The 24,763-nt window shown below is 37.5% G+C and overlaps 1 protein-coding gene across 2 annotated transcripts in view; it reads left to right on the forward strand.

Moving 5' to 3' along the window:
- CCSER1 (coiled-coil serine rich protein 1) overlaps positions 1 to 24,763 on the forward strand; it is a 1,046,074-nt gene that overhangs the window by 347,456 nt on the left and 673,855 nt on the right. For both annotated transcript variants that reach the window (XM_040967487.1, XM_040967488.1), the window contains exon 6: positions 1,035 to 1,242. In XM_040967487.1, coding sequence (XP_040823421.1) covers positions 1,035 to 1,242 — 208 coding nt within the window. The remainder of the gene's footprint in view (positions 1 to 1,034; positions 1,243 to 24,763) is intronic.

Consider the following 24,763-nt stretch of genomic DNA (forward strand, 5'->3'; position numbering starts at 1 on the left):
ATCCTGTATATGCATGGAAATACTCAAAAGATGGAATTAGAATCATAGTGTCTTAAGAAAAAGAACAATGGAGTTTTAGAAAAGGGAAAGGAATTATAGCTTGTAGGACAATGAATTGTAGGAAGGGAACTAGAAGGGTGTTCAAACATTTCAAAAATATTCAGATATTTTCCATCTCTCTGTGAGAAGATAAGGACTGACTAGTGAGATGAAAGCCAGTGTCTTAAGTTTGTGGAATTCCTGAGAGCTGTTGTTGTGCAGTGAGGATCTGGGGCTCTCCCCACTACTGAACGTCTACTTTTCCTGATATAGAGGAGAGAGGGAACACTTCTGTGCATTTGTATCCCAGATCTGGCAAATACAGTGCAGAGAGCGTTTCTTGTGTCTGCTTCTTCTAAATTACCTTTTGCTCAAAATGGTCTTTACGAGAACGTGGCATATTTTGTAGTGACATATTGTGCCTCCCTTCATGCAACATTGCATAAGAGAATTACACATCTCTGTTGATTTCATGTGTGCCATTTGAACACAAATTTATGTGTGTAGCACTTTTCTTAAACACTATAATAGCCATTAATTGCTTCGGTAATTAAAAATAATTGCCCAATTTCATTTTCTTAAATGCTTTGCGTAGTAACATTCCTTACTTGCTAAAGTATAATTTCAGAAACACTAAATAAGAAATTCATTTTCAGTGAGTTCTTTTGACTCCCTGCATTTTAAGTATAATGTGTAGTTGAATAAATTGTATATTTGTATAATTGTATTGTTGCTTAAGTATCATATATAATGAAAATACTAATTAGAGAATGATATACTAATATAGGAATTAAAATTGAGTTTATCAGGAAATAAATGAGTACCCATTTCATAATTTATGCATAAGACATACTAGTATTTCTGAGACAAATATGAAGAAAAAACGAAACTAGCCGCAAATTTTGTCATTGTACCAGTAGCATTGACCAACAGCTTGGGAAATAATTCTCCAAGTATGTTGCATTCTAACTTTTGCCTATTTGTTTTCTTCTCAGGAATCTTTCCTTGAAATTATCAAGAGATGTTGAGCAGGAAGCAAGGTGTTCCCATATCAACCGGACGCCCAGCAGTCCATCTGCAGACTGGCCCCTGCAGGGTGTGGAAGAGAATGGAGGCATAGATTCTCTGCCGTTCAGACTGATGCTACAGGACTGCACAGCTGTCAAGACGTTACTGTTAAAGATGAAGAGAGTGCTACAAGAGGTAATGATTTACCCTACAATTAACGGCTTTCGGTGCTGGTGGACAATGAAGTCTGTGTGCCTGATTAGGCCCCATTCTATAATTAGCTGTTATGAGATTGGATAGAGGTCAGATATCCTCTTGGACTATAGTGGTCCTCTGGATTAAATTACAAATTTGGAGTTCTGTTGAGGAAGTTTTGCTTAAGCTCTAGGATTTTGTAAAAGGATTAAGAAAAAATAAATGGATGCCAAACATCTTCTTATTTAACAGGTGAGGAGAAATAAACATCAGCTTCTAGATGATGGTTTCATGTTATTATGAAACTCTTGGGAGAGGTATTAAATGTACTTCATTTATTGCTACTTTGACCTGATATATGCATGACATGGTAAAAGTAACTCTCTTAATCACTTTTGTTCCAATAATCAGTAAATTTGAAGATATGAACGCTTTTACCTGATGAAACAGTTGATCTCCCACAGCTTTTGCAAAGAGTTAGTCATATTGACGTGCTAGCCAGGAAAGTGAATCATGGTATTCTTTTACATTCATGCTCAGAAATCAGCTGCACTAGAACACATGTACGTTATGAATTGATTTTCATAATTTCAAAATTTAGAGTTATTTTCTTTGAATAATTTATGTAAAAATATATGCACTATATTACTTTCTAGATCTAGATATGCCAAATGAGGGTCAGAAAATTTTGACAACTTTATTCTACTAGTGAATTTAAGAGAATAGCCTAACATTTGTGACTACTTATGCAGTAAGTTTTATTACATTCCATTATCTTTCAATACATTTATGTTAATAATGGGATGTTAATAAGTACTGTTTGAACAGAACGGTTACTGTTTAGAAGAAATAGCTTTATGGCTACCTTGCATTCACTGTTGCTAGTATTTTCTGTTTTAAAACAGTTTGATGATAATAGTAATACTGGAGACTAATACTTGCAACTGCCACTGGAGGCAACAGTTGAATTGGGGAGAAGGCAATGAAAAGGAAGTGACTGGCATCACTTTCTGGGGACTTTCAGTTATTCTCTTTAGTGATTTTGAGCAAAAGTTGAAAGAGATCTTCTTATGTCATAGCAGTGTGCATTACCAGGGTACTCTTTGTATCTAGAATCAGTGAAGTGGTATGATGAAGCAGTATGTTTATAGCCCTTACTCTTAGAATTTCTAAATTACATAAGCTGACAATTAAGTGAAAGCAGCAAAATGGATTATATAAATTTGGCATTCAACAAATTATCTTTTGAGGTTAACGTGTAGTTGAAACTCATTTTTTGATTTATGTTACCATTTCTTACAACCATGAGCTGCTTTATATCTATGAAATTTTGATGGTAAAAGTGCTATATGATAGCTACTGTCCATATTTTCTAGTTAGGGATTAATTAATGTGATTTTGCTAGCTTGAAATCAGCCTTATGAGAATATGTATGCAAAGTAAATCATAAAACACAACAAAGTAATGCTTTTTGTGGTTGACAAGGCTGTTCTTCAGTGTTTACTAGCACAGTACTACACTCAGATATAAGACTCTGTAGTTTCCATACAACTATAAAATTATTTTTTTGAATATGACTATGTAAGTTAGAATCTCCCCAGTTCTGGGGAGGGTGGCCTTTGAATAATGCAGACTTAACAATATTTATTTCTCAGAATATATTAAAGTATATAGTCTATTCAGATATCTACCCTTCTGATAGGGTTAATTGTCAAGGTGAATGTATTCCTATAACTCTGAAATCTCCCAAGACACCAGCAATCGGTCACGGGCAAAACCCTGATTTCTGAAACACCAGGAAGCAAATAGGAGATAGGAATGATCTTAGAGTTTTTAGAATCCTCAGGATGGACAGTTACCTTGACAATCAACCCTATCATTTCTTCCTTTCAATTAACCCTATCACCCTTTCTTTGATTTTCATTTTAATGACAAGTCAGTAGATGTAAAAGCAACTGAAGAACAAACAGGAAGTAGTAGGACAATTCTTGGTATTTTAATTGTACAGTTTTAAAATACTGATAAATATTCCATTGTAGTTAATATTCAGAATATACTGAAACCTCTTTTATACTTTTAAGTAATCTGTAATCAAGAAAAGCAAAAGTCTAAAGGTATTTGCTTTTTAAGCCTGGTGTAAAGCAGCCATGATTACCTGTGTTTGTGTAGCCTACGTAGGGAGCAGTGGGATCTTCATTGTCCATGAGGAAAAGCAAGAGTATAACATGGTTGCTGAGCAAGCTCTTCTGAAAATAAAATTTAAGGTGGTTTTCCATCAAAATGTTTTAAAACCCGGCAGTTTTTGAACTGCAATTTGTATTTCTTTGCTAAATTTGAGCATAATGCTAAGTATTCTTTTTTTATTAACAATATTTAATGTAGAAAAACATGCTTACTTGTCCATAAGCTTATATATAGTAACAAACTTTTGAATATAATTTTTAACTGTGAGAGATCTTTAATTTTAATTTGCCATTACTATCTAGGCTCTTCATTGAATTTTTTTCCCTTTTAGTGCTTTACTTTAATGCTACTTTTCACATGGGTGTATGTTCACATTTTTTACTCCCATACCACTGCAGTGACTGTGAGGTTTTATCAGGTTTTTAAGCACACCTAGTTCAAGTTACCTAGTTCTGGATAAAAACTGGCTAGCTAAATGGACATCTAGGTAGATTGTTATTTGATCGCCTTTCTGAAATTTCTAAAAACCCATTCAATGTTTAGAGCACGAAAAACAATTTCCTTAGAAAGCTCTGTGTGATGGTTGAAATACTTGACAATTCAATAATCTTATCCATATAGATTTTCACATAAAATAGATAAGTCTTATCATCTCTATGTTGCTTCTACTATGTAATCAATATAAGCATCAATGTTAAGATTGATTTCTAATCATTTAAATTTTAGCTTTGGGGTTTAGATTCTCCAGTAGATCTTGAAGATATCACATCTTTATAAGTTTTTTGACATTTTTTATTATTGGCTAACCTGCCTTCATTCTGTTACAATATCAAGCCTCTTAAGTCATTCCAGCTTTTCTTCTTTTTACATAATTTATCATTAACTGTCATTGCATGAGTTACTGTTGCCAAAATGAATTACTTAAGGTTTAACAAAGACATTATTTCATCAAGTAATTCATTCTGACAACTTATTACTTATTTTGTACTGCCATGTAACAACATGTGTAATACTAAATAATAAATACTGTTGCAGCTGTGGGAGTCATATTTATTAAGGGAATCTATAATGCAGACTTTTATGAAACGTGCTTTTGAAAGTGAGTTTGAAAGGGAATGTAACAGGATGCGTGTAACTCAGTCACTGGTGGTGGGAGCCAGATACAGAGGTGAGGTATGACTTAACACTGCTCTAGAAATTCCGCTGCTGTTAGCCCGAAGTTTGGCTTAGACTGTGAGTCTTGAAGGCATTCCCAGAGTCTGTTTCTAGCACCCAGGAAGAAAGCCTGGCTTTGGATATTTTGTCATTCACCATTTTCACTGAGCATTCCTGGAATCTTCCCCTACTAGGGCACTCTTACCTTTAAACACTCTTGGAATCTCCTTGTGTCCTTCAACTGCTTATGTATTAGCGATGGCCAAGTTTACCTCAATTGTTATCTGATTATCCTGCCCTGAGGCTTCCCTAGCACAAACCCTGCGTCCTCATTGCAATCCTAGGAAAATGAGTAAGTGATCAGATAACTCTCCTGTTAAATTTTTGAATATATTCTAATCATCCTTAAAAGGTATGAGATCTCAGGATAGTTTACATTTTCTCTGACATTGGCTCATTTAGCCTTCTTCCTGTTTGTTAATTCTTCCTTCTGACATACACAAAATGTGATCTTGTGGTCTTTTCCCAAATGTCTGCACAACTTGGAATATATTTACTGTTTAATAAGGGATTGTTTACAGACAAGTGAAAGAAATAATATAATCCATTCAGTTTATGGCTTGCTATTGAAGAAATTGTTAATAGAATAAAAGTTATAAACTCGAGGGCCTAATGGAAGAAAGAAGAAAATGACTGTGGAGAAAATTTCCCTAAACTCAAAGAATATATAATATGCTTTTACAGAACATAAAGAAGAGTCTTGCTACAAAGGTTATTATATGGAATTTAAATAAACACTGTGTATTTTGAAGACTAAGTGATTACGATAATTTCATAAGTCTTTTTGGAATTTTTCATGGAATAACATTTGGTTATGCTGTTCATTAGATATACTGTAAAAATTGTCTTAAAATATTTGACATTAGCAGAAAATGTTAGTCTTTGTGATTGTTTTTTAATTCCCATTTGTACTCATTCTTAACAAGATAATGAAATCTTTAAAAACCATCATTGTGATTTCAGTAGAAAATAATAAATGTAAGACCTTATAAAAACACAAATTGGAACATCTAATAGCTGTTTAAATAGACAGCTATCAGTAGTTGACACCAGCTATGGAATTAAGCCCACATAGAGCGCCTGTTTGAGTTCTGACTACTGTAATTCTATCAGCTTCCCATTGATGTGCCTGGATAAATGGTGGACTATGACCCATGTTGTTGAGCCCATTTCCCCCAGTGAGGAGATGGGGTAGAGATTTGGCTTCTATAGTCAGCTTAGTTCAGACCTGGGTTTGGCCCTTTGTGGAGTGAACCAGTGAATGGAAAAAACAATCATTCAGTTTTCATCTTTCTGTTTCTCACTCTCTTGGTCTAGCTTTCAAAAACAGAAAAAATAAATATATGTATATGTATATATATGCATATTATGTATATGTTATATAAGTTTTATATGTTATAAAAAAGTTGGTATAAAAACATTTATTACTGCTCACTTGTTAGGCTGAGTATACTGTTTTCATTGTGGCAAGCTAAGTGTGAGCCCTTGCGATGGAATTATCATAGTTCTAATTGGTTACCCTTCTTTTAAAATAAAATTTTATTATTCAAATGCACATGCATATTTCCAGTAATCCCAAACATGAAGCCCTTTATTTCTTGATTATATATCTATTTATATATAAATCTATATATTTATCTGATTATATATATTTATATATAAATCTATATATATATATATGTTTATCTGAGAGGTAGTGAAATAATCAGAACCATAAACTGCTAATTCATTCCTGAAATGCTCAAAGGAGAAAGGAACAGGACCCTTTCTTGGAGATATCAGTGCAGTCCAGGAATCCCATGTGAGTGTTCAGAATCCGCTCACCTGAGCCGTCACTTTTCCTGTCCAAGTCTGCATTCGAAAGAAGCTGGAATCCAGAGCCAGTGCTGGCAGTTAAACCTAGGTACAACACTCTTGTAGGTCATGTACATCCAAACCCCTAGGCAAGATGCCTGTTTCTGAACCCTTAATATTTTCAAAATGAAATTGTGGGACATTATATAATAAAAAATAGAAAGTTAACAAAACCTGAACTGTCTTTTTTGAGGAAGTTGAAAAAAAATAATAAGTATGAAGGAAAAAAAAAGGAAATACAAATTATAAATATGAGCAATAGATTGAGGTGTATAATCACTGCAAATCCTACAGATATCAAAATTGCAGCTGGAGAATGCTGTAAACAACAATGTAACAAGTGTTTGTCAATGAACCTTTTTAAAACACAACTTTTAAACAAAGTATACAGAAATTAAAATCTGGATAAGTCAATATGTTTTAAAGAAATCAGTTTCAGGCCTGGTGTGATTGGCCTACTGGCTAAATCCCTGCCTTGTAACCACTGTGATCCCATATGTGCACTGGTTCATGTCCCAGCTGCTCCACTTGCCATCCACCACACTGCTTGTGGCCTGAGAAAGCAGTGAAGGGCAGCACAAAGCCTCGGGACCCTATACCTGTTGAGAAGACCTGGAAAAAGCTCCTGGCTCCTGACTTTGAATATTACATCTCTGGCCCTTTGGCCACCTGGGCAGTGAACCAGCACATAGAAGATCTTTATCTCTCTATCTCCTTCTCTCTGTAAATCTGCCTTTCTAATTAAAAAAATAAAAGAAAACTCAAAAGAAAACTTTAAAAAAAATCAAATTTATTATCTTAAAAAGGAAAAGTGGAAATGCTGACACTGGTTATAGTAAAAGAAAATCCAGAGTCTTGTAATTTGGATATTAGCATGCCAGGAAGTGAAGATGTGTTGCAGTATCCCTCTCTACTCTTGAATGGAAGAAAAAGAGGACTCCAGAGGACCCCATTTAAACTGTTAAATACATGTTAACAGTAGGATACTAGATTACCTACCATTGCCTATTCCTACAGTGTTGGACTGTGACTGTTGCTGAAGGACTATGCTAATGTAATAATATGAAGAAAAACAGTGGGAGAACAAGGATTGGAGAAATAGGGGAAGGAATCCCTAGAACTATTAAACAATATCATGGAAAATAATTACAATCTTAAAAAGAATCAAAAACAAAAATAAAGAAAATAAAATTCCATAAATCCCTGTGGGCTTTATAGATCTGATAGACTCATTTGATCTGGTCTTGCCAAGGCAACCACAGATGGGAGCTGAAATTCAGCAATGTGTGGCAGCAGATGATGGGTCTTGCACTTTAATACCCACCGTCCATGTGGAAGCCTTGAATAGAGTTCTTGGCTCCTAGCTTCAGCTGTCTAACCCTGACTGTTGTAGCCATTTGGGCCATGAACTAAGTCGATGGAAGATTCTCTGTCACTCTGACATTCAAATGAACAAGCAATTGTTTTCATAAAAAAAGGCTTAAGTACAGCAACTCAAGCAGGACTTTCCATTTTGATTTGTGAATTTTGCACAAGTTAGTAACTTCTTAATTAGGATTCAAAGCCTGGGAATAATGCTCCATCGATTTTAGTTCTGTACTCTGTGCTCTTGATTCTACCCTCTGAGTCATCCTTTGTTATAAAATTAGCATGGCTACAGCTGCATAGTTTTCTCATCCTTGTCTGTCCCTTTGGAGAGTGATATCCACATTTTACACTCTCTTTGTCTCGTTAACTACAAAGAAGAAAGTGTTTCACTGGAATATGTCTCCTGTCAATTCTTTCTGGGTTTCTTGTGGACTTGTTTGGGATTCATGGCATAATACAAAGTCCACAGCCACAATCTCTTTGAAACAAACCCTCTCTAGCTTAAAATGGCACAGAGATATCCCCATTAGTTTCTTAAAGTGCTGATTGCATTTGTGAAGTTCCATAGGGCAACCCTAAGCTTTTGTAAGTGAAACAGGTTCTCACATATTTTTGCCTCTGAATTGCTGTAGTTTTACATAGGCTTCTGAGTACATCAGAACTCAAGGTAATACACTTTGCAGTGGCTACACATGCAAGTCATCATGGGATTGAGTGATAAGACTGATGCTGATACTTTCATCTGTGAAACTTCACTGTGAACTAGGACCAATTATCCATAGTCATGCAAACCAAGTTACGGTATCATCATCAGTTTTTACAAAATGCTGTTGTAGCTTCATTTTCTTCTCCCTTTTAGAACAAAACTCAACAATGTAACATTGCCCTTGATATCCCCAGGATTCACTGTAAGACCCCTGAAGAAACTTCTTTTGTAAGAGTGTATCTCAAAATCACTGAAGACTGGTAGGTTTTCTAGCAAGAGTGTTCTGCCCACACAAATCCTGGCTCTTTATGAAGAGTAGACTCTTTTTCTACAAAAGCATCCCTAGTTTTCACCAGTTTTCTGGGAGTAGTTAGAGATAGTGTATCAAAGTTCCTCTGTGATGCTCATGGTTCCATTTCACTCAGAAAGTTCCCTTGGAGGAAGTAAAGTGTAAAGATAACAGGTGTGTGGCATCAGACAGATCTGTGTAACACCTCTCCCACTTAATGACTGCATCACATCAAGCACGGTTTTGAGAATAGATTTCATCATATATTATATGAATAATTAATTCATAAGATAATTTGAAATATTAAACAATAAAATGTTTATTGCAGATGTCACAAGGGGAATGTGGTATGGGCACATGTTGATATTATCTATATGGTAACTTATTCTTGTCATAAATCTTAACTGTGTCCGAATAAGTAGAAAAATATTTCAGATTTATTCAACATTTTAAAATATCACATTAATGTGCTTTAATAGCATATGGTGCTGTGTGCCTTGAATGACAATTCAATATTCATTATTATCAATAAAGCATATATTAGCTGAAGTGGAAAGCAGGAATATTATTGCCATATATGCTGTTTGGAACTCACTTAATTAAACATGCTTGACTTGACATTCCTTTCTGAAGGAATGACTGCATGTCTATTGCATTTCCTGCTGACAGTCAATACATAAGAAGTCTGTGTCAGGTGGGAAATCACTATGATAGACCAGGTGGTAGCAGTTGAGAAGGAGAAACGGGAAGAGACATGTGATGTGTTTGGAAGCCATGTCAATGGTCCTTACTGGTACATCGGAATGCAGTGGTGACAGAAAAAGCAAGGATAACTCTGAAAGTTGGGTTCTGAGGGATGGGCAGACATACTGCCTTTTCTGTGCTTGAAAGGAGTAGACTGTGTGATTCAGGAGGAAGCCAATTCTGTTTTGGTGATGTTGACTTTGTGATGCTTTTTAAAAATGATTTCTGTGTAAGGCAGAATAGTAGGGAGAGTGAGGGAACATAGTGGAGGGGGGAAAGAGAGATTTCTATCACCCACTGGTTTACTCTCACGGTATCTGCAATAATCGGGTCTGGACCAAGCTGAAAGCAGGAGCCAGAAACTGCCTCCTGGTCTCACACATGAGTGGAATGGACCCAGATATTTGGGCTGTAATCCTCTACTTTTCCAGGCTCATTAGCAAGAAACTAGAATGGGAGTCACGAGGGCCCGGCCCCATGGTGTAGCAGGCTAAGCCTCTGCCTGTGGCATGGAATCCCATACGAATGCTATTTTAAATCCCAGTTGCAGTACTTGTGCTCCAGTTTCCTGCTAATGGCTCAGGGAAGTATCAGAGGATAGCCCAAGTGCTTGGGCCCCTGCATCCATTTGAGAGACCCAGCACGTGGAAGATCTTTCTGTCTCTTCCTCTTTCTTTTTGTAAGTTTGCTTTTCACGTAAAAAGTGCATAGATCTTAAAAAATAAAATAAGAGGAGTCACTGGAGCTCAAACCAGCACTCTGTGGTGCCATCATCTCAAGTGGCAGTTGACCCTCTCTACCACGAGATAAGTCATTTTCAAAGTATTTGTTCATTTTCAAAACTATGTGTGAGATATAAATTTGATCTACATGTCTAAGAAAAAGTATATACAATATTAATGGAAAAGAGAGTTTGATCTGAAACAAAGATAGATTCTTTAGTATTGAAATGATTAAGAAACAATGTGCTGTGAGTTTGGAAGAACCTAGTATTGTAATTAGAGTGTCTGCAAAAATAAAATAAAAAAGACATAATGGAAAAAACATTGCTTATTCTTTTGAAAAGCATTGGTGTATCATCTTGTAGAATGCAAAAAATATTGAATTTTAGAACTATATTTTAAATTAAGATATGTCTTAGTTTGGAAGCACATTGAAGACTTTGTTAGGTTAATCAAGAAAGATTACCAAAAGTTCCTTTTACACATTACCCTCCGGGTTGAGGATTTTGTCTTAAAAAAAAAGAGGGCCCAGCATGATAGCCTAGAGGCTTAAATCCTTGTCTTGCATTCACCAGGATCCCATAGGGGTGCCAGTTCTAGACCCAGCAGCCCCACTTCCCACCCAGCTCCCTGTTTTTGGCCTGGTACAGCAGTGTTGGAAAGCCCAAAGCTTTGGGACCCTGCACCCGTGTTGGAGACCTAGAGGAGGCTCCTGGTTTTGGCTTTGGATTGGTGCAGCTCCAGGTGTTGTGGCCATTTAGGGTATAAATCAACAGAAGGAAGATCATCTCTGTCTGCTCGGCTCTCTCTATTTTTAAAAAATAGAAAGAATTAAAGAAAAGGAAAAATGTGTGGCTTATATTACTACAGATCACTACTTATAAAGCCAAGGCAATCTAATATGTGATGGGAAGTTAGACATTAGAAGAGAGTATTCTGATTCAGGTTTCGGCTGTCATAGTTACTGTCTCCAGTTGAGTGTGTGCTAGGTGCTCAAATTCGTTGTCTTGCAGTAGTGGAATGACAAGACAAGTGCATGTTCAAAACTCCTAGGTTTCTGAAGGTTTCCCCAAAATATTTATTGCAAAGTATTCATCCAGTAGGTTTTTCTATAGTTATGTAATATAGTGATTCAGGCTAATATTTTATGACCTACAAAGAATCTTTTTAACAGAAACATTTACTTAAAGATAAATTCAAAAAGAATAGAATTTAACAATATCCAAACGTAAATAATGTATTTTAAAACAATGTATTTTAACCTAGCTGTAGATATTTGACACATTTTATAATACTCATTACATGTACCATATATATACACATATATAAATAGCAAAATTTGAGAAAATAATAAGAAACTGCCAAAACAATAATGACAGTAATAGAAGTTATATATAATTTAGAAAGGGAAGATAGAGGTCTTTTAAATGTATTATGTTTTTAATTTTCACATTTTAGATTATGTGTGTGTATCAAAATCTTTATTTCCAATCTATTCTTATAAAAGCAAAGTATTACATTGAAAAATTTAGTTATTTCAGATTGTTCATGCTCCAACTCAGTGTCTACAAAATCTATTCCCCTCAGTCCAATTTTCTGTGCCTGCCTACGCCTGTGAAATTGTAGACATATTTTGATGACTTCTTCCCTATCAGAGAGACTTTTGATATTTATTTCATATGAAAATAAAAATTCTGGGATCTAGGTCAGCCCATGCATGCCTTGCAGCCATATAAATTTTTTCTAGTATGTGTATCTCATCTGCCAGTGATGGATATCCTTTGATTTTCATAAGAAAGCAAATGGTAATCCACAATATTAACATCAAATGCCACTCTTATTGTACTTAAATGCTCTACTAATCTCCTATCTGCTTTGTAATCATACTCAATAGTTAATCAAATAACCACTATGTGGTTTTGATATGCATGTCTAGTGTTCGATTTCCTTCAAGAATCCAGCATTAATGTTTCAGTTGTAATACAACTCAGGCACTTGGGTAATGGCATGGGCCGAGTGTAGCAAGGCGATTGTCAAGCTGCAGCATAGCAGATATGCAGCAGATGGCAGCCTGCAGATTCTCCTGGGACTGCTTAGAGTAATCAGCACTTGTGGTTGGAGAGTGAGGCAGAGAGCTAAGAGCCACTTAAGCAAAGGGTACTGGGGAGGGCTGCGGTTGTTCCTTTGAGACACAGTTTTACTGAGATCACATTTTGTTTTCATTTGAATATCAGAATGAAAGATATATTCAATTAGAGTGAAAAAAGATTGTGTTACAGATTTTGATAACATAACGCAGTTGGGGAGGAATAATACAAACCTTAGTACATCCATGTGCCACAGGTGAGCTGAAGTGTATATGCTGACTCAGTTAGCTGAAGGGCAGCTATTTCTGATGTGTATCATTTTAACCTTGATAAAAATGAAAGCCTAGGGACATTTGACCAGTGACTTCATTTTGACTTGGATTTGCAAACAGAAATGTATGTGACAGGGTAGGATTTTGATCACTTGGGGATCCTGATAAGGCTGCGCCAAGTGTCTGGGTTCAGCTCAGGATTCTGCTCCTGGCTTATAGCTTCTTGTTAATTTAAGCCCTAGAAGGCAATGCTAATAGCTCAAGTAGTCGGTTTTCTGCTCTCATACTGGTCACCTGGATTGAGTTTCTCATTCTAGTATAGGCTTTGCCTCAGCACTGGACATCAAAGGCATTTGGAAAGTAAACCAGAAGATAGAAGTTCTCTCTCTCTCTTTCTCTCTTCTCTCTCTCTCTCTCACGCACACAGAGTCCTTAAAATAAAACAACAACAACAAAATTAAAAAAAAGAAAAATAATCTATTCACAGGGTATGGCATTGTGGATTTTCAGGCTAATCCTTCTCCTACAGCCTTGGCATCCCATATAGGCACCAGTTCAGTTCTTGGCTACTCTGTTTCTGGCCTGGCTTCCTGATAATGACTTGGGTAGATAATGGAGGATGACCCAAGTATGTGGGCACCTGCACACAAGTGGGAGGTATAGACGGATCTCCTGGTTCCCAGCTTTGGAACAACCCAGTACTGGTTATTATGACTATCTGGGGAGTCAACCAGCAGATAGAAGATCTCTCTCTCTATAACTTTACCTTTCAAGTAAATAAGAAATAATCTTTTTAAAGAGAAATAATTAAAGTTGGATGTGGTCATAAAGTCAAGGCCTTACTCCAATATTATCTATGTTCCGGTAAGAAGAAGAAACGCAGAGGAAAGGCCATGTGAAACACGATGGACTCTACTGCCTGAATGCCAAGATGGAGTGTGTGGAGTTCCAAGTCGAGTTCTCAAGAGCAGAAGAGAAGTCCCAAAAGAACAGAACAGCTACTCTTTCCAGATACAGAAATGTCTTCAACTTTCAAGCCCTGAGAATATAACCTGCCTAGATGAGAAGAGCAAATCTAAGGCACCTTATTCCACATTGAGAGGAACCCCAGTGACCATCTGGTCTCGGCAATTAAAAGGGAAGCATGGCAGAGAAGGCCAAATTGCAAGGGTATGGAGATGCAATTCTTAGGATCGAAGGCTTCTTTGTAGACAAGAAAGGGCATATGCGCATTGTGGATCTTATCAGAAAGAGTGGAAATTCCATGACTCTAGTTATGGATGAGAATTTCCATGGAAAGACATGAGAAAATGGGCTGTCTGCAGGAACTTGGCTTGGGATAAAGACTGACGCCTCTGATGACTGGAAGAGTGGAGACTTGGAACTAACCCTGCTATGTAGGAAAGAGGGGAACAGCTATGCTCTTTTTTCCTAAAATTGTCCCAACATAACAAGCGAGTGTTTGTGAATGATATTTCACCCAGGACTTGACTCTGAAAGCTGGTTCCTTGACTGAAGGGAAAGGACAGCCTGGTGGAAGAAGGCAGCCATGGGGAAATGGATGGAAGCGTGAATGAATGGAGAAGTCATGACATGTTGTGGAGATGGATAAAGACTCTGATCATTGCAAGCAAAAGATACAATATGAGAGTGACACTGCAGTTTGAATTAGCAGCCCTTAACTGTGGAGCTGAAGGAAGGAATCAATGACTATGGTTTTATGCCAAATCAGGCTGTGAACAGAAAGGTCAGATCATCAAAGAGGTACATTCTGGATGTCCAGCAGGGATGGGTGGCTTAAAGAGAAATAACCTGGTAGTTGCTATCAGTGGTGAAACCCTCAGTCATGACAATATGATACAAATGATCGCGTATAGGTCAAACTTCTCTGTTAGTGGTAAGCAAACAGATGAAACACTTTATGTGGGTTGGCTGATTTGTCTCCACTTTTTTCACTGTCAGAGTCAATAACTGCTTATGTTTATATCGGAAATATTCTAGCTCCTCTTGAGTTCTGAACCACAGATACTTTAGATGGAGCTGGGGATGGTAAGAATCCACTCTACTGCTTGGTTAAGGGTGAAAAATTGCTATGGTTCTCAATTTGGTTGTGGTCTACTAGCTTCATTCATCAAGGAGGAACATAATGTCAGTCCTACTGACTCATCTGGGCACTAGGATAATATTATCCTCCAAGTGAATGGAGGTGAATGTGTTAAATGAACTTTCTGAGTGGTGGTGGACAGTGGCCAGAGCCTAGGAGAAAACATCACTCTCTTAGTCAGTGGAAAGGAAACCCGTGACTGTTTCCAAGCTGAGAAAAACTCTATTGTTTGCACATCATTGATCCATTAAATGCCTCTCTTCTTCCCTCCTCCCCCTGAGATTGGAATATTAGCAGAATTAGCACACAGCTTGTGCCTGCAGAAAGATGACCTCAGTACAGTACAGTTTCACATTCTTCTTCCAATCCTGAAAATACAGAGATGTGATGAGAGCGACAATGTCTTTGGCTGATAGCGGTTGCCGGATGTTTAAGAAAAATTCCCCTCTTAAGGAATGGGTTGGCACTTGTTCACTGTCAGGAGAGATCTCCTCTGGGAATGACTGTCATATGTGATTGTTTTTTGTTGTCAGTTGTTTTAAGGGCTATTATTGCAGACCTCTTATTTATGGATAACTAAGGAAAAGCTAAGGCAGGGGCCAGATTCCTTCGTTGGCTCTCTTCCAAGCTTCAGTGTAGCTACATTTCTCTGTTTTTTCTGCCAACTCCTTTGACACTAAACATGTTTGATAAATCTGTTAAAGTTATTTTTTAGAAGTAGTATAGTTGTTGCTAGAATAACTATCATTAAAATGTCTCATGGAAATGCTAGAAACTGTCCTATTAAGCTGGAAATCATTAATGATGTTTTAATTGTTTATGAACATATTGAAAAACAGGCATTTGAGGACATCATGGGTACTAAGCCAGGAAGACGAAGGCTTCTTCAAGTACTGGACCTACTAGCACCTTCATCTTCAACTTTGTACTCTCTAGACCTGTGAAAAAATACCTACTTAATGTTTAAGCTACCAGTCTATGACATTTGTTATAAATAGTACAGATGGTCATACTGATGAAAAAAGGGGTAAGACATAAGATTGTCACATTTTCCACAAATGCAAGGATCATCAGAATAAGATGAAAAAGATCTTGTCAAATTAGATTCGAAATAACACCCTTCAGTTTTAGGGGGAACATGTTAAGATCATGTTAGAGAGGTTGAATGCAAGATATCCAAAGTTGTTACATAAAATTTAAGAAAGGTGATGACTAGAAACTAGTCACTGGAATGCAAAAAGCAATCAGACAACCAAATAGACTTGGCTATAGACATGAAGTAAGGAAGAAAATTGTAGTAAAAAGAAATTATGTGTTTTTTTCTGCTCAACTGCTTTGATTTCTTTTCTCTCGCTCTCTTTTTTTTTGGTTTAAATTTTATTGGGAAGTCAGCTATATAAGGAGGAGAGACAGAGAGGAAAATCTTGCATCTGCTGATTTACTCCTACACGGCAGCTTCAGCCAGAACTGAGCTAGTCTGAAGACAGGAGCCTGGAGCCTCTTCCGGGTCTCCCACTTGGGTGCAGGGTCCCAAGACTTTGGGCTGTCTTTGACTGCTTTCCCAAGCCACAAGCAGGGAGCTGGATGGGAAGTAGAGTAGCTGGGATTAAAACCACTACCCCTGTGGGATCCTGGCGCTTGCAGGGTTGAGGACTTTAGCCACTAGGCTATCATGCTGGCCTGTCTTTTTTTTTTTTTTTTAACTGTTTTTAAAGCTTTATATTTATTGGGCCCGACGCAGTGGCGCAGTGGTTAAGGTCCTCGCCTTGCACGCCCGGGATCCTATATGGGCGCTGGTTCTATCCCGGCATCCCCGCTTCCCTTCCAGCTCCCTGCCTGTGGCCCGGGAGAGCGGTCAAGGACAGCCCAAAGCTTTGGGACCCTGCACCCGTGTGGGAGCCCCGGAAGAGGCTCCTGGCTTCGGACTGGCATAGTATCGGCTGTTGTGCTCACTTGGGGAGTGAATCATCAGACGGAAGACCTTCCTCTCTGTCTCTCCTCCTCTCTGTATATCTGACTTTCCAATAAAAAAAAATAATAATAAAAATAAATCTTTAAAAAAAAGCTTTATATTTATTTATTTGGAAGTCACAATTATAGAGAGAGGTAGAGGAAAAACAGAGAGGATTTTCATCTGCTGTTTCACGTGCCAGATAGTTACAATGATCAAAGCTGGGACTGGTTTTAAGTCAGGAGTCAGAAGACAAGAGCTTCATGTGGGTCGCAGGAGCCCACACAGTTGGGCCGTCTCCCACTGATTTTCCCGGACACATTAGCAGACAGCTTTATTGGAAGATGAACAACTGAAACACGGATAGATTCCCATACGGGATGCCAGCATTGCAGGCAGTGGCTCTGCCTACTGCACTGCAGTGCCAGTCCCAATTTTTCCTCTTAAAAACTAATTTGAACCTGTTTTCTTGTTATCAGTATGGTACTACATCTTACTTTTTTCCTTTCTACTTCATTTTGTGCTCTCCATTTCTATAAGTGTTACATTTAAAAATTTTTTATTGCTTTATGCCTATATGACTTAGAACGAAAGTCTCATACCCAAGAAGCGGTTTTGCAGTGTTTAAAAAGATAAGCTATCAAGTTACCCATACTTCCCCTAGTATCTCATATTGAACATTTGCATAACAAGTGCCTTTAGGAAAGCTCTTTAATGTCTTCAAATCTGCTTTGGCATCTGTAGAATAGAGAATTGAATAATAATAAGTTGGAAAGACTAGTCATGACATAGTAAGAGAGATAAAGAGAAAGCTATTTTTTCTTTTTCCTCGTAATCTGTCTTTATCTTTGTCATCATGCTACATTTTTTTTACGAAAAGCTTTGAACAACTCCCCATTTTACAGAAAATAAATTCCATGTCCAGCCCCGTCTCTGTGTGAATGTCTCTGCTGTACCCTGCTCTGTGTGCCCTTTTCCTTCTTGTCTAGATGTGCCATGCTCATTTCATTTCATTTCACTGTTGCCCATTTTGTTTTCAAAGGTGTGGCATGACCTACTCCCCTACCATGCCTGTGTAGAAGCTTAGCGTTACATTTCACCCCTCTAACAAGCCCTTCTGAATGCTCTTGTTGTCTCTTAAGTGCACTTAATTATGCATATTGCTGCACTGTTATTTTAAGATCAGTGCTTGTGTTCCCAGATGGACGACACGTCCTTGTTTTCTTGGTATTTTCCAGGACACTAGCAAAATTGTAATAAGAGGGGAACTGACCTCAGATTCCCACGGCATGAGAAGAGTTCGTGGATGCTGGTTATATCTTGTGTTTATTTGTAATTTATAATTTTAACTTAGGGGACAGTATGTGCATTAATTACACACTTTTTGTTTTTGTAAATTGGTATTTCCGGACAAAGGAAGCAATATTCTTTCATTTCTGAATTTTCTTTTTCTATTTAAATTTATTTATTTGAGGTAGAGATTAAAAATTAAAAAAGGAAAAGGAGCTCACATTTGCTTGTTCACAGATGCCTCTGAAAGTCAGGTCTTGACTGAGCCGAAGACTGAATTGGAAATCCAATGTAGGTTTCCATTGTGGGTGTCAAGGACTCATTTGAGTCAATATCATTGCCTCACAGGATTGCCATTAGCAGGAAACTGGAGTCAGCAGCTGGTCGTCATTATCAAACCCAATCTCTCTGATATGACATGTAGGCATCTTAACTGGTGCCATGACTGCTATAGCAAACTCTCAGCATTGAATATCATTTCTTTAAGATTTGCTTTAACACTGCTTAATTACAAAAAACATCTGAAGCCTTCATAAGCGTAATGCAAAAAGTAGATTGAAGCACACATATGTGAATATACATCAAATTGTAAAATACTTGCTTTTGTATGCTTCTTTTCAACATTGTTTTATAAACCTCAAGGTTCTCCTCTCAGCAAGTGCCTTTCTTTTGCCTTGTCAGCAAGTTCATGTTGTGTTCACCACAGTGCAAGATAAGAGTCTGGGTCATAAAATAAAATCGCTGCTGTCAGGGTCTTTTTCACAGCAGTGTTAAAAGCAATCTTTAAAGTTTTGAAAGTTGCCAAAGCAGAGCTCAAATAAATGTGTATACACATTGCTTTATCTGTCAGGGTTAAACATTTTTTAAGAATAATACAGCAATAAGTGAGGACTATCATTGGAATGCAAGAGTAAACATGCTCAGAATACATTAGAACAACAACAAAAAAAGAGGCGATGCATAGTTAGCAAGTCTCTCAGTTTTTTTCCATTTAGTAACTTACTTTTCTGCAAATATAGCATCATTTACTTTTATTTCTATTCTGTATCACCCTTTCATTGTTTTAGTCACCACTTCATTTGTTGATATTCACATTTTTGTTATTTACGAGTTTTTACATTGTTGTTGCTTAGGAAAACAGATATGTTACTAAAATATTTTTATTTTATGGAAAGGCAGAGTTACAGACAAAGAGGGGGAAGCGCACAGAGATGTCCCATCCACTGGTTCATTCCCTAGAAGGACCTGGTGGCAAGAGCTTGGTCATTTTGTGTGGAAGCTAAGAGCCTGGAGCTCCATCGGGGTCTTCCACAGCGGGACTGGGGTCTAAGAAGCTAAGAACTTGAGCCATCTTTTGCTGCTTTTCCCACGTGTAATCCAGGGAACTGGAAGTGGAATGTTTGGAACTCAAACTGGCACTTATATTGGATTGTATCTTCATAGCCTGTGGCTTAACACGCTGTGCCACAACAGCAAGTTACAGCAAAATAGATACTTTTGATATCTCTTGGAATGCATAAAGGATGCCAGGTTAAGAGCCTTGTGTTTCTGTTTATGAACATCTGCAAGAAGTTTTTGAGAGAGTTGTGTTGAAATGCTTAATCATGTTTGTTGATGAAATTTATTTCTTGCTTTTATTCTGTTCATCTTGTTTTATTTTTTGAGAGTGTGATGTATGGGAGATGTCCCCTTAATAATTGTGAATTTTTTTCATCTCTGCATTCTGGTTTTAAGTATGTTTTGTCTAATATTAGCATTGTTGTACCAGTTTCTGTTGGTTAGTGTATGCATGGTTTATGTTTTCAATGATTTTTTTAAAAATTGCCATTCTTAGATTTTACATGCTTTTAATAGCTAGATTGTAATGGGTTTTAATTTTTTATATAAAATCCCATATTTTTTAAAGATTTATTTATTTTTATTGGAAAGGCAGATATACAGAAAGGAGGAGACACAGAGAGAAAGATTTTCCATATGGTTGTTCACTCTGCAAGCGGCCACAATGGCTGGATTTGTGCTGATCCAAAGCCAGGAGCCTGGAGCTTTTTCTGGGTTTCTCACAGGCAGGGTGGGACTTCCGGTATATGAACTGGAGTCCATATGGAATCCCACATATTCAAGGTGAGGACTTTAACTGCTAGGCCATCATGTCGGGCCCTAAATCCCATATTTTAAAGCGCTTTCTATCTTCTAATTGGTGCATTTGTTTTTTATTTATAGTTAATGTAACTACTGAAATATATTTAAATTCAATTGTGTTTTGTGTTAGTCTCACCGGTTCCATGCTTATTTTTGTTGTCCTTTGGATTATTTTTTAATGATTGCGTTTATCTTTTAATATTTTGTTAGTTATGCTGTTTTAAAAAAAAGCTATCCACTTAGTAGTTATTTTAGCTATTGTGATGTATTATTTTGACCTGGGGGGAATCAAATTTAAATGAACATAAGCAGTTTTCTGTGTAAAGCTGAGACACTAAAGCACTTAGACCTTAACTCCATTTACTCCATTCACACATGTAATCATGACTTTTAATTTCACACACACACACACACACACACACACACACACACACACAAACACATAGTTAATGCATTCTCTTTTTTTTCCCTTCCAGCAGTTACTAAGGTTTATTTGGATATTTATCATGTTCTTTTAATTTTACACACTTTTTAAATGTGTTTTCCTTTTTTCTTTTATTTAAAAATTTTGAGAAACCATGAGACAATTTTGAGAGAGAAAAATGAGAGGCAGACAGACTTGCATGTGCTATTTCACTTCATATATGGTCACAGGTGGAGGTTATGAGCTTCATCGAGGGGCAGGGATCCAAGTGCCTGGGTCATCTTCTGCTGCTTTCCCAGGCTCATTAGATCAAGAGCGTGCAGAGTGACTGGGACAAAAACTGGTCCCCTTAAGGCGTGTGAGTACAGCAGGTAGCAGCTTAAGCCACGGTGACACAACAATGATCACACCCCTGACACATTCATCATAACTACCACCTTAACTAATAAGCTACATACATTTTATTTTCTTAAAATATGAATGATTTCTATTGTATTTGTATTAGGATACTATCAATGAAATCTTCTCTCAGTTCATACCTGTTCCAACCAGAAATAACAGTTTCAATTTAATTTTAAATTTGAGTAAAAAATCTTATGGCTTGGGACCACCACGCCCACTGGAGAGCATGAATTGGGATGTGGGCAGACCAGACCAGCAGAGCTACAACACCTGTCGCCCTCATGTGAGATAGATCAGAGAAAAGCCAGGCTGAGTTGATGGGTCCTATTGGTGCAAGCATAAGTCAGAATGAGTGTGGGTTGGTTGGTCTTTGCCACAACATCAGCTGGCAGATTCTGGCATGGGGAGCTGATTCTGTCCACCTAAACTGCAGAACCACCCAGAGAGTGCATGATCTGGGAGTGTGAACCGACCCAGAAAGGAAACAGAGGACACCTCTCTCTTGGCTTATACTCCCACTGGCGCGTATGAGAACCAGGACTGGGCAGATATGGCTCGGCAGAATGGCACCCACCGGCATGTATATGGGCTAGATAGTGGGGCCGGTTGGTCTAAACTAGGCTTCAATGGGATGTGGGACATACTGGATCACAGTCTGCTGTACATACTGGCAAGCACTGGAAACAGGGCAGGGGACAGGCCTGGTGGGTGTTATTGTGGGTTGTACCAACTTGGCTGCACCTCCCACTGGTTTGCATGAGGGCCGAATATGTGGTGGGCAGGATCAGGCTGGATTGCAACATCCTTTGATTCATGTAAAAGATAGAGCTGAAAACAGAACTGACCCAGCAATTGCAACCACCAGCATGTACATAAGTTGATTGTGGTGACGGACTGTGCCAGACCCTGTATTGGCATGCACACACAAGAATCATGTCTGGGATCACCTCATACGAAGTTTTTTTGGAGATCCCCTCAACTGAATGCTGAACTCAGAACCCCAAAAAGGAAAAGAAGTACAGGTTTCCTGATCTGACCATGGAGTGCAGGTGTCAAAGCTGGGCCTTCTCAGAGGCTCAGACAGAGCAGTGGGCAGCATATCCAGGTGTACATGGAGGATATAGCAGTGCATTGGAGCCTGCAGAGGACACCTGGTACTACAACAGAGGATGGAAAACAGAACAAATCGATCACATACCCCAGCCATATGTTGGCAGTGATAATCTGAGCAACGGAGACTCTAGGGTAGAATATGTCAGCCAGTGGATTCTGGAGAGATCTCATAGCACTTGGAATGGCAATTTTGGCAGCAATTCAGAACTGTTGAACTATCAAAACTACTTGAGAAGTGCCCTTGGATCACGTTGCATATCAGGAACCCTGGGATGGTTGGGAGGCTTGCTGGGGCTTTTCTCTTAATCTCCCTTCCCAAATATAGGAAAAAAAAATATGTGGAAACAATGGTCTTATTCTTTTTCTTGTAGCACTTGACCCTTTGCGCCCTAATCAACTATGTAAATATCATCATAAAGAATCCTATGCTTACAGTTTCTTTAATATTCTATTATATTAATTAGTTTCTAGTTTGAGTCTTATTGATGCTTTAGGAAACTCATATGTTTTTGTCTTCTTTCTTCAGATCTGTCTTTCCTTCGGCTTGTGGTAGTAATGTGTGTTTGCATAGAATTGTTTATTTTTCTTATAATTGAATTCTTTAGTTATATCTTTTGTTTTCAACTTTGAAACAGTGTGATTTAATGCTTTTAATAGTTTGTTAGCTCATTTGCTTTCTCTCTTCAATTTTTTTACTTGTTCAACTCCCTTGTGTGTGTGTATTTCAAAAATTTTGTGAAGCTCAGAACCAAAATACGCATTTATTTTGATGCAAAAATGAAATATATTGTGATTTTTTTCTTTGCTTTATATGGACTTTCTGAAGACCCTTCATATGTCGATGTTTTATAATCAATGTCTTTTATGTTTTCTCCTGGATTGCAGTTGTTTATTCTCTTAATGTTTCATTCTTATTATTTTCATCTAACCCATCCTTTGCTTCACTGCTTTTTTACTTCAACTGCATTAAACACATTGTTAAGCCCAACTAATAAGATTTAAATTTCCATTGCCACATGTTTCAATTACTATATGCTGTGTGTTTCAGTCCATTTGATTTTGTATTGTATTGTTCTACTCTGTTCAAATTTTCCAATTTGTCATGTAATTATTTGAATATATTGAGTACAATTATGTTATCTGCTATGTTAGAACTCCACAGCAGATTCACCTTAGATCTGTACTATCTGACTTTTTGTTTTTTTGTTTATTTGGTTGTATTTGTAATAGAAAGGATGTACTTTCAAATTAATATGGATGCATTTCATCTCAATCCCATCAGGAACTGCAGTGATTTCCAAATGAGTTTCAGTCATTGGAAACCTCCAGGTGTTCAGGGGCAAGAATAGCTGGGAGTTGTCCAGGATCTTAGGAGACTGAGTTCCAATGCTGTTCTTTTAATCCAGTGACACCTGTGGCAGATCCTTAAAAGCCTTCATGGTTGGGACAGATGTTTACCTAAGTGCTAAAAATGTTGCTTAAGACTGTGGCATCAGAGTAATGGGTATGATTCCCAACTTCAGCCCTTAATTCTAGCTTTCTGCTGTTGTGCACAGTCGGAGGTAGTGATTGATGATAATTCAAGTGCATGGGATAGTGCCACCCAGATAGCAGACCTGAACTGAATTCAAAGCATGTGGCTCCTGTGCTGATCTGCCCTAAATCTTGCAGGCATTGGAAGAGAGAACCAGTAGACTGGAGATTCTTATCCATGCCTATTTTTCTGTTTGCCTCTCAAATAAGACAGACAAAAAATGTCTCTTCTCCCAGCCAATACTTTCTGCTGAATTTTTGTTTTGCTCTAAATTTGGCAAATTGCCCTTTGGATATAAGCCATATCAAATATTCTGTCAACCTTTTGGGAATTGTGTTTTTATTCTGGAGTCAATGCTAATTCTTGGATTTATTTGTTTATTTATTATTCATTCATTCACTCATTCATTTATTCATTGATTAATTTTAGAGCTATACAGGTAACCTTGGAAAATTTGCATATAGACTCTTTGGAGTCTTTTTTTTTAATATACAAGGGGGTTCTGTTTATTTATTTTTATTTTTAAAAATTTTTTTTTATTGTTAATCACATTGTATTATGTGATACAGTTTTGTAGGCACTGGGATTCCCCCTACCCCTCCCACAACCCTACCCCCATGGTGGATTCCTCCACCTTGCTGCATATTCACAGTTGAAGTTCAATTGGGATTCATTCATTGCATGCATATACCTAGCATGGAGTTCAGCACCTTATTGTCCAGATAAGTTCAGCGGTTTCTAGGGGAGACCCTCTCTGGTCTGAAGGTAGAGCTAACAGACTAAAGTCCCTGTCGGAGCTGGACCAGAATGACAGTAGCTGGGATGTGATTTGGCACTCCTAAGGGGATGCTGATAAAATGGGTGAAGAACTAGTGTATTCTACCACCACTCCTACAGCTTCTATTTAACTATCTTTGTCATTTGACTATTTTTTTTCTTGCAGTTAGTTAATTTCTTTAGTCAGTATTTTTAATAATTTCTATTTCCCAAATTGCCTTATTTCTTTTGCAATTACATTTCCATAATGAAATGTATTAATTTCTTTTAGATTTATCTTTGTACGCTTTTTGAGTGAGTTTTAAATCTGGCTATCACTTTTTGCTATTCTTATTTTTAAGGAAAA

This window comes from Ochotona curzoniae, unplaced genomic scaffold, assembly GCF_017591425.1.
Source record: "Ochotona curzoniae isolate NIBS_2020 unplaced genomic scaffold, NIBS_Ocur_1.0 scaffold_4506, whole genome shotgun sequence".
NCBI classification, from domain to species: Eukaryota; Metazoa; Chordata; class Mammalia; order Lagomorpha; family Ochotonidae; genus Ochotona; species Ochotona curzoniae.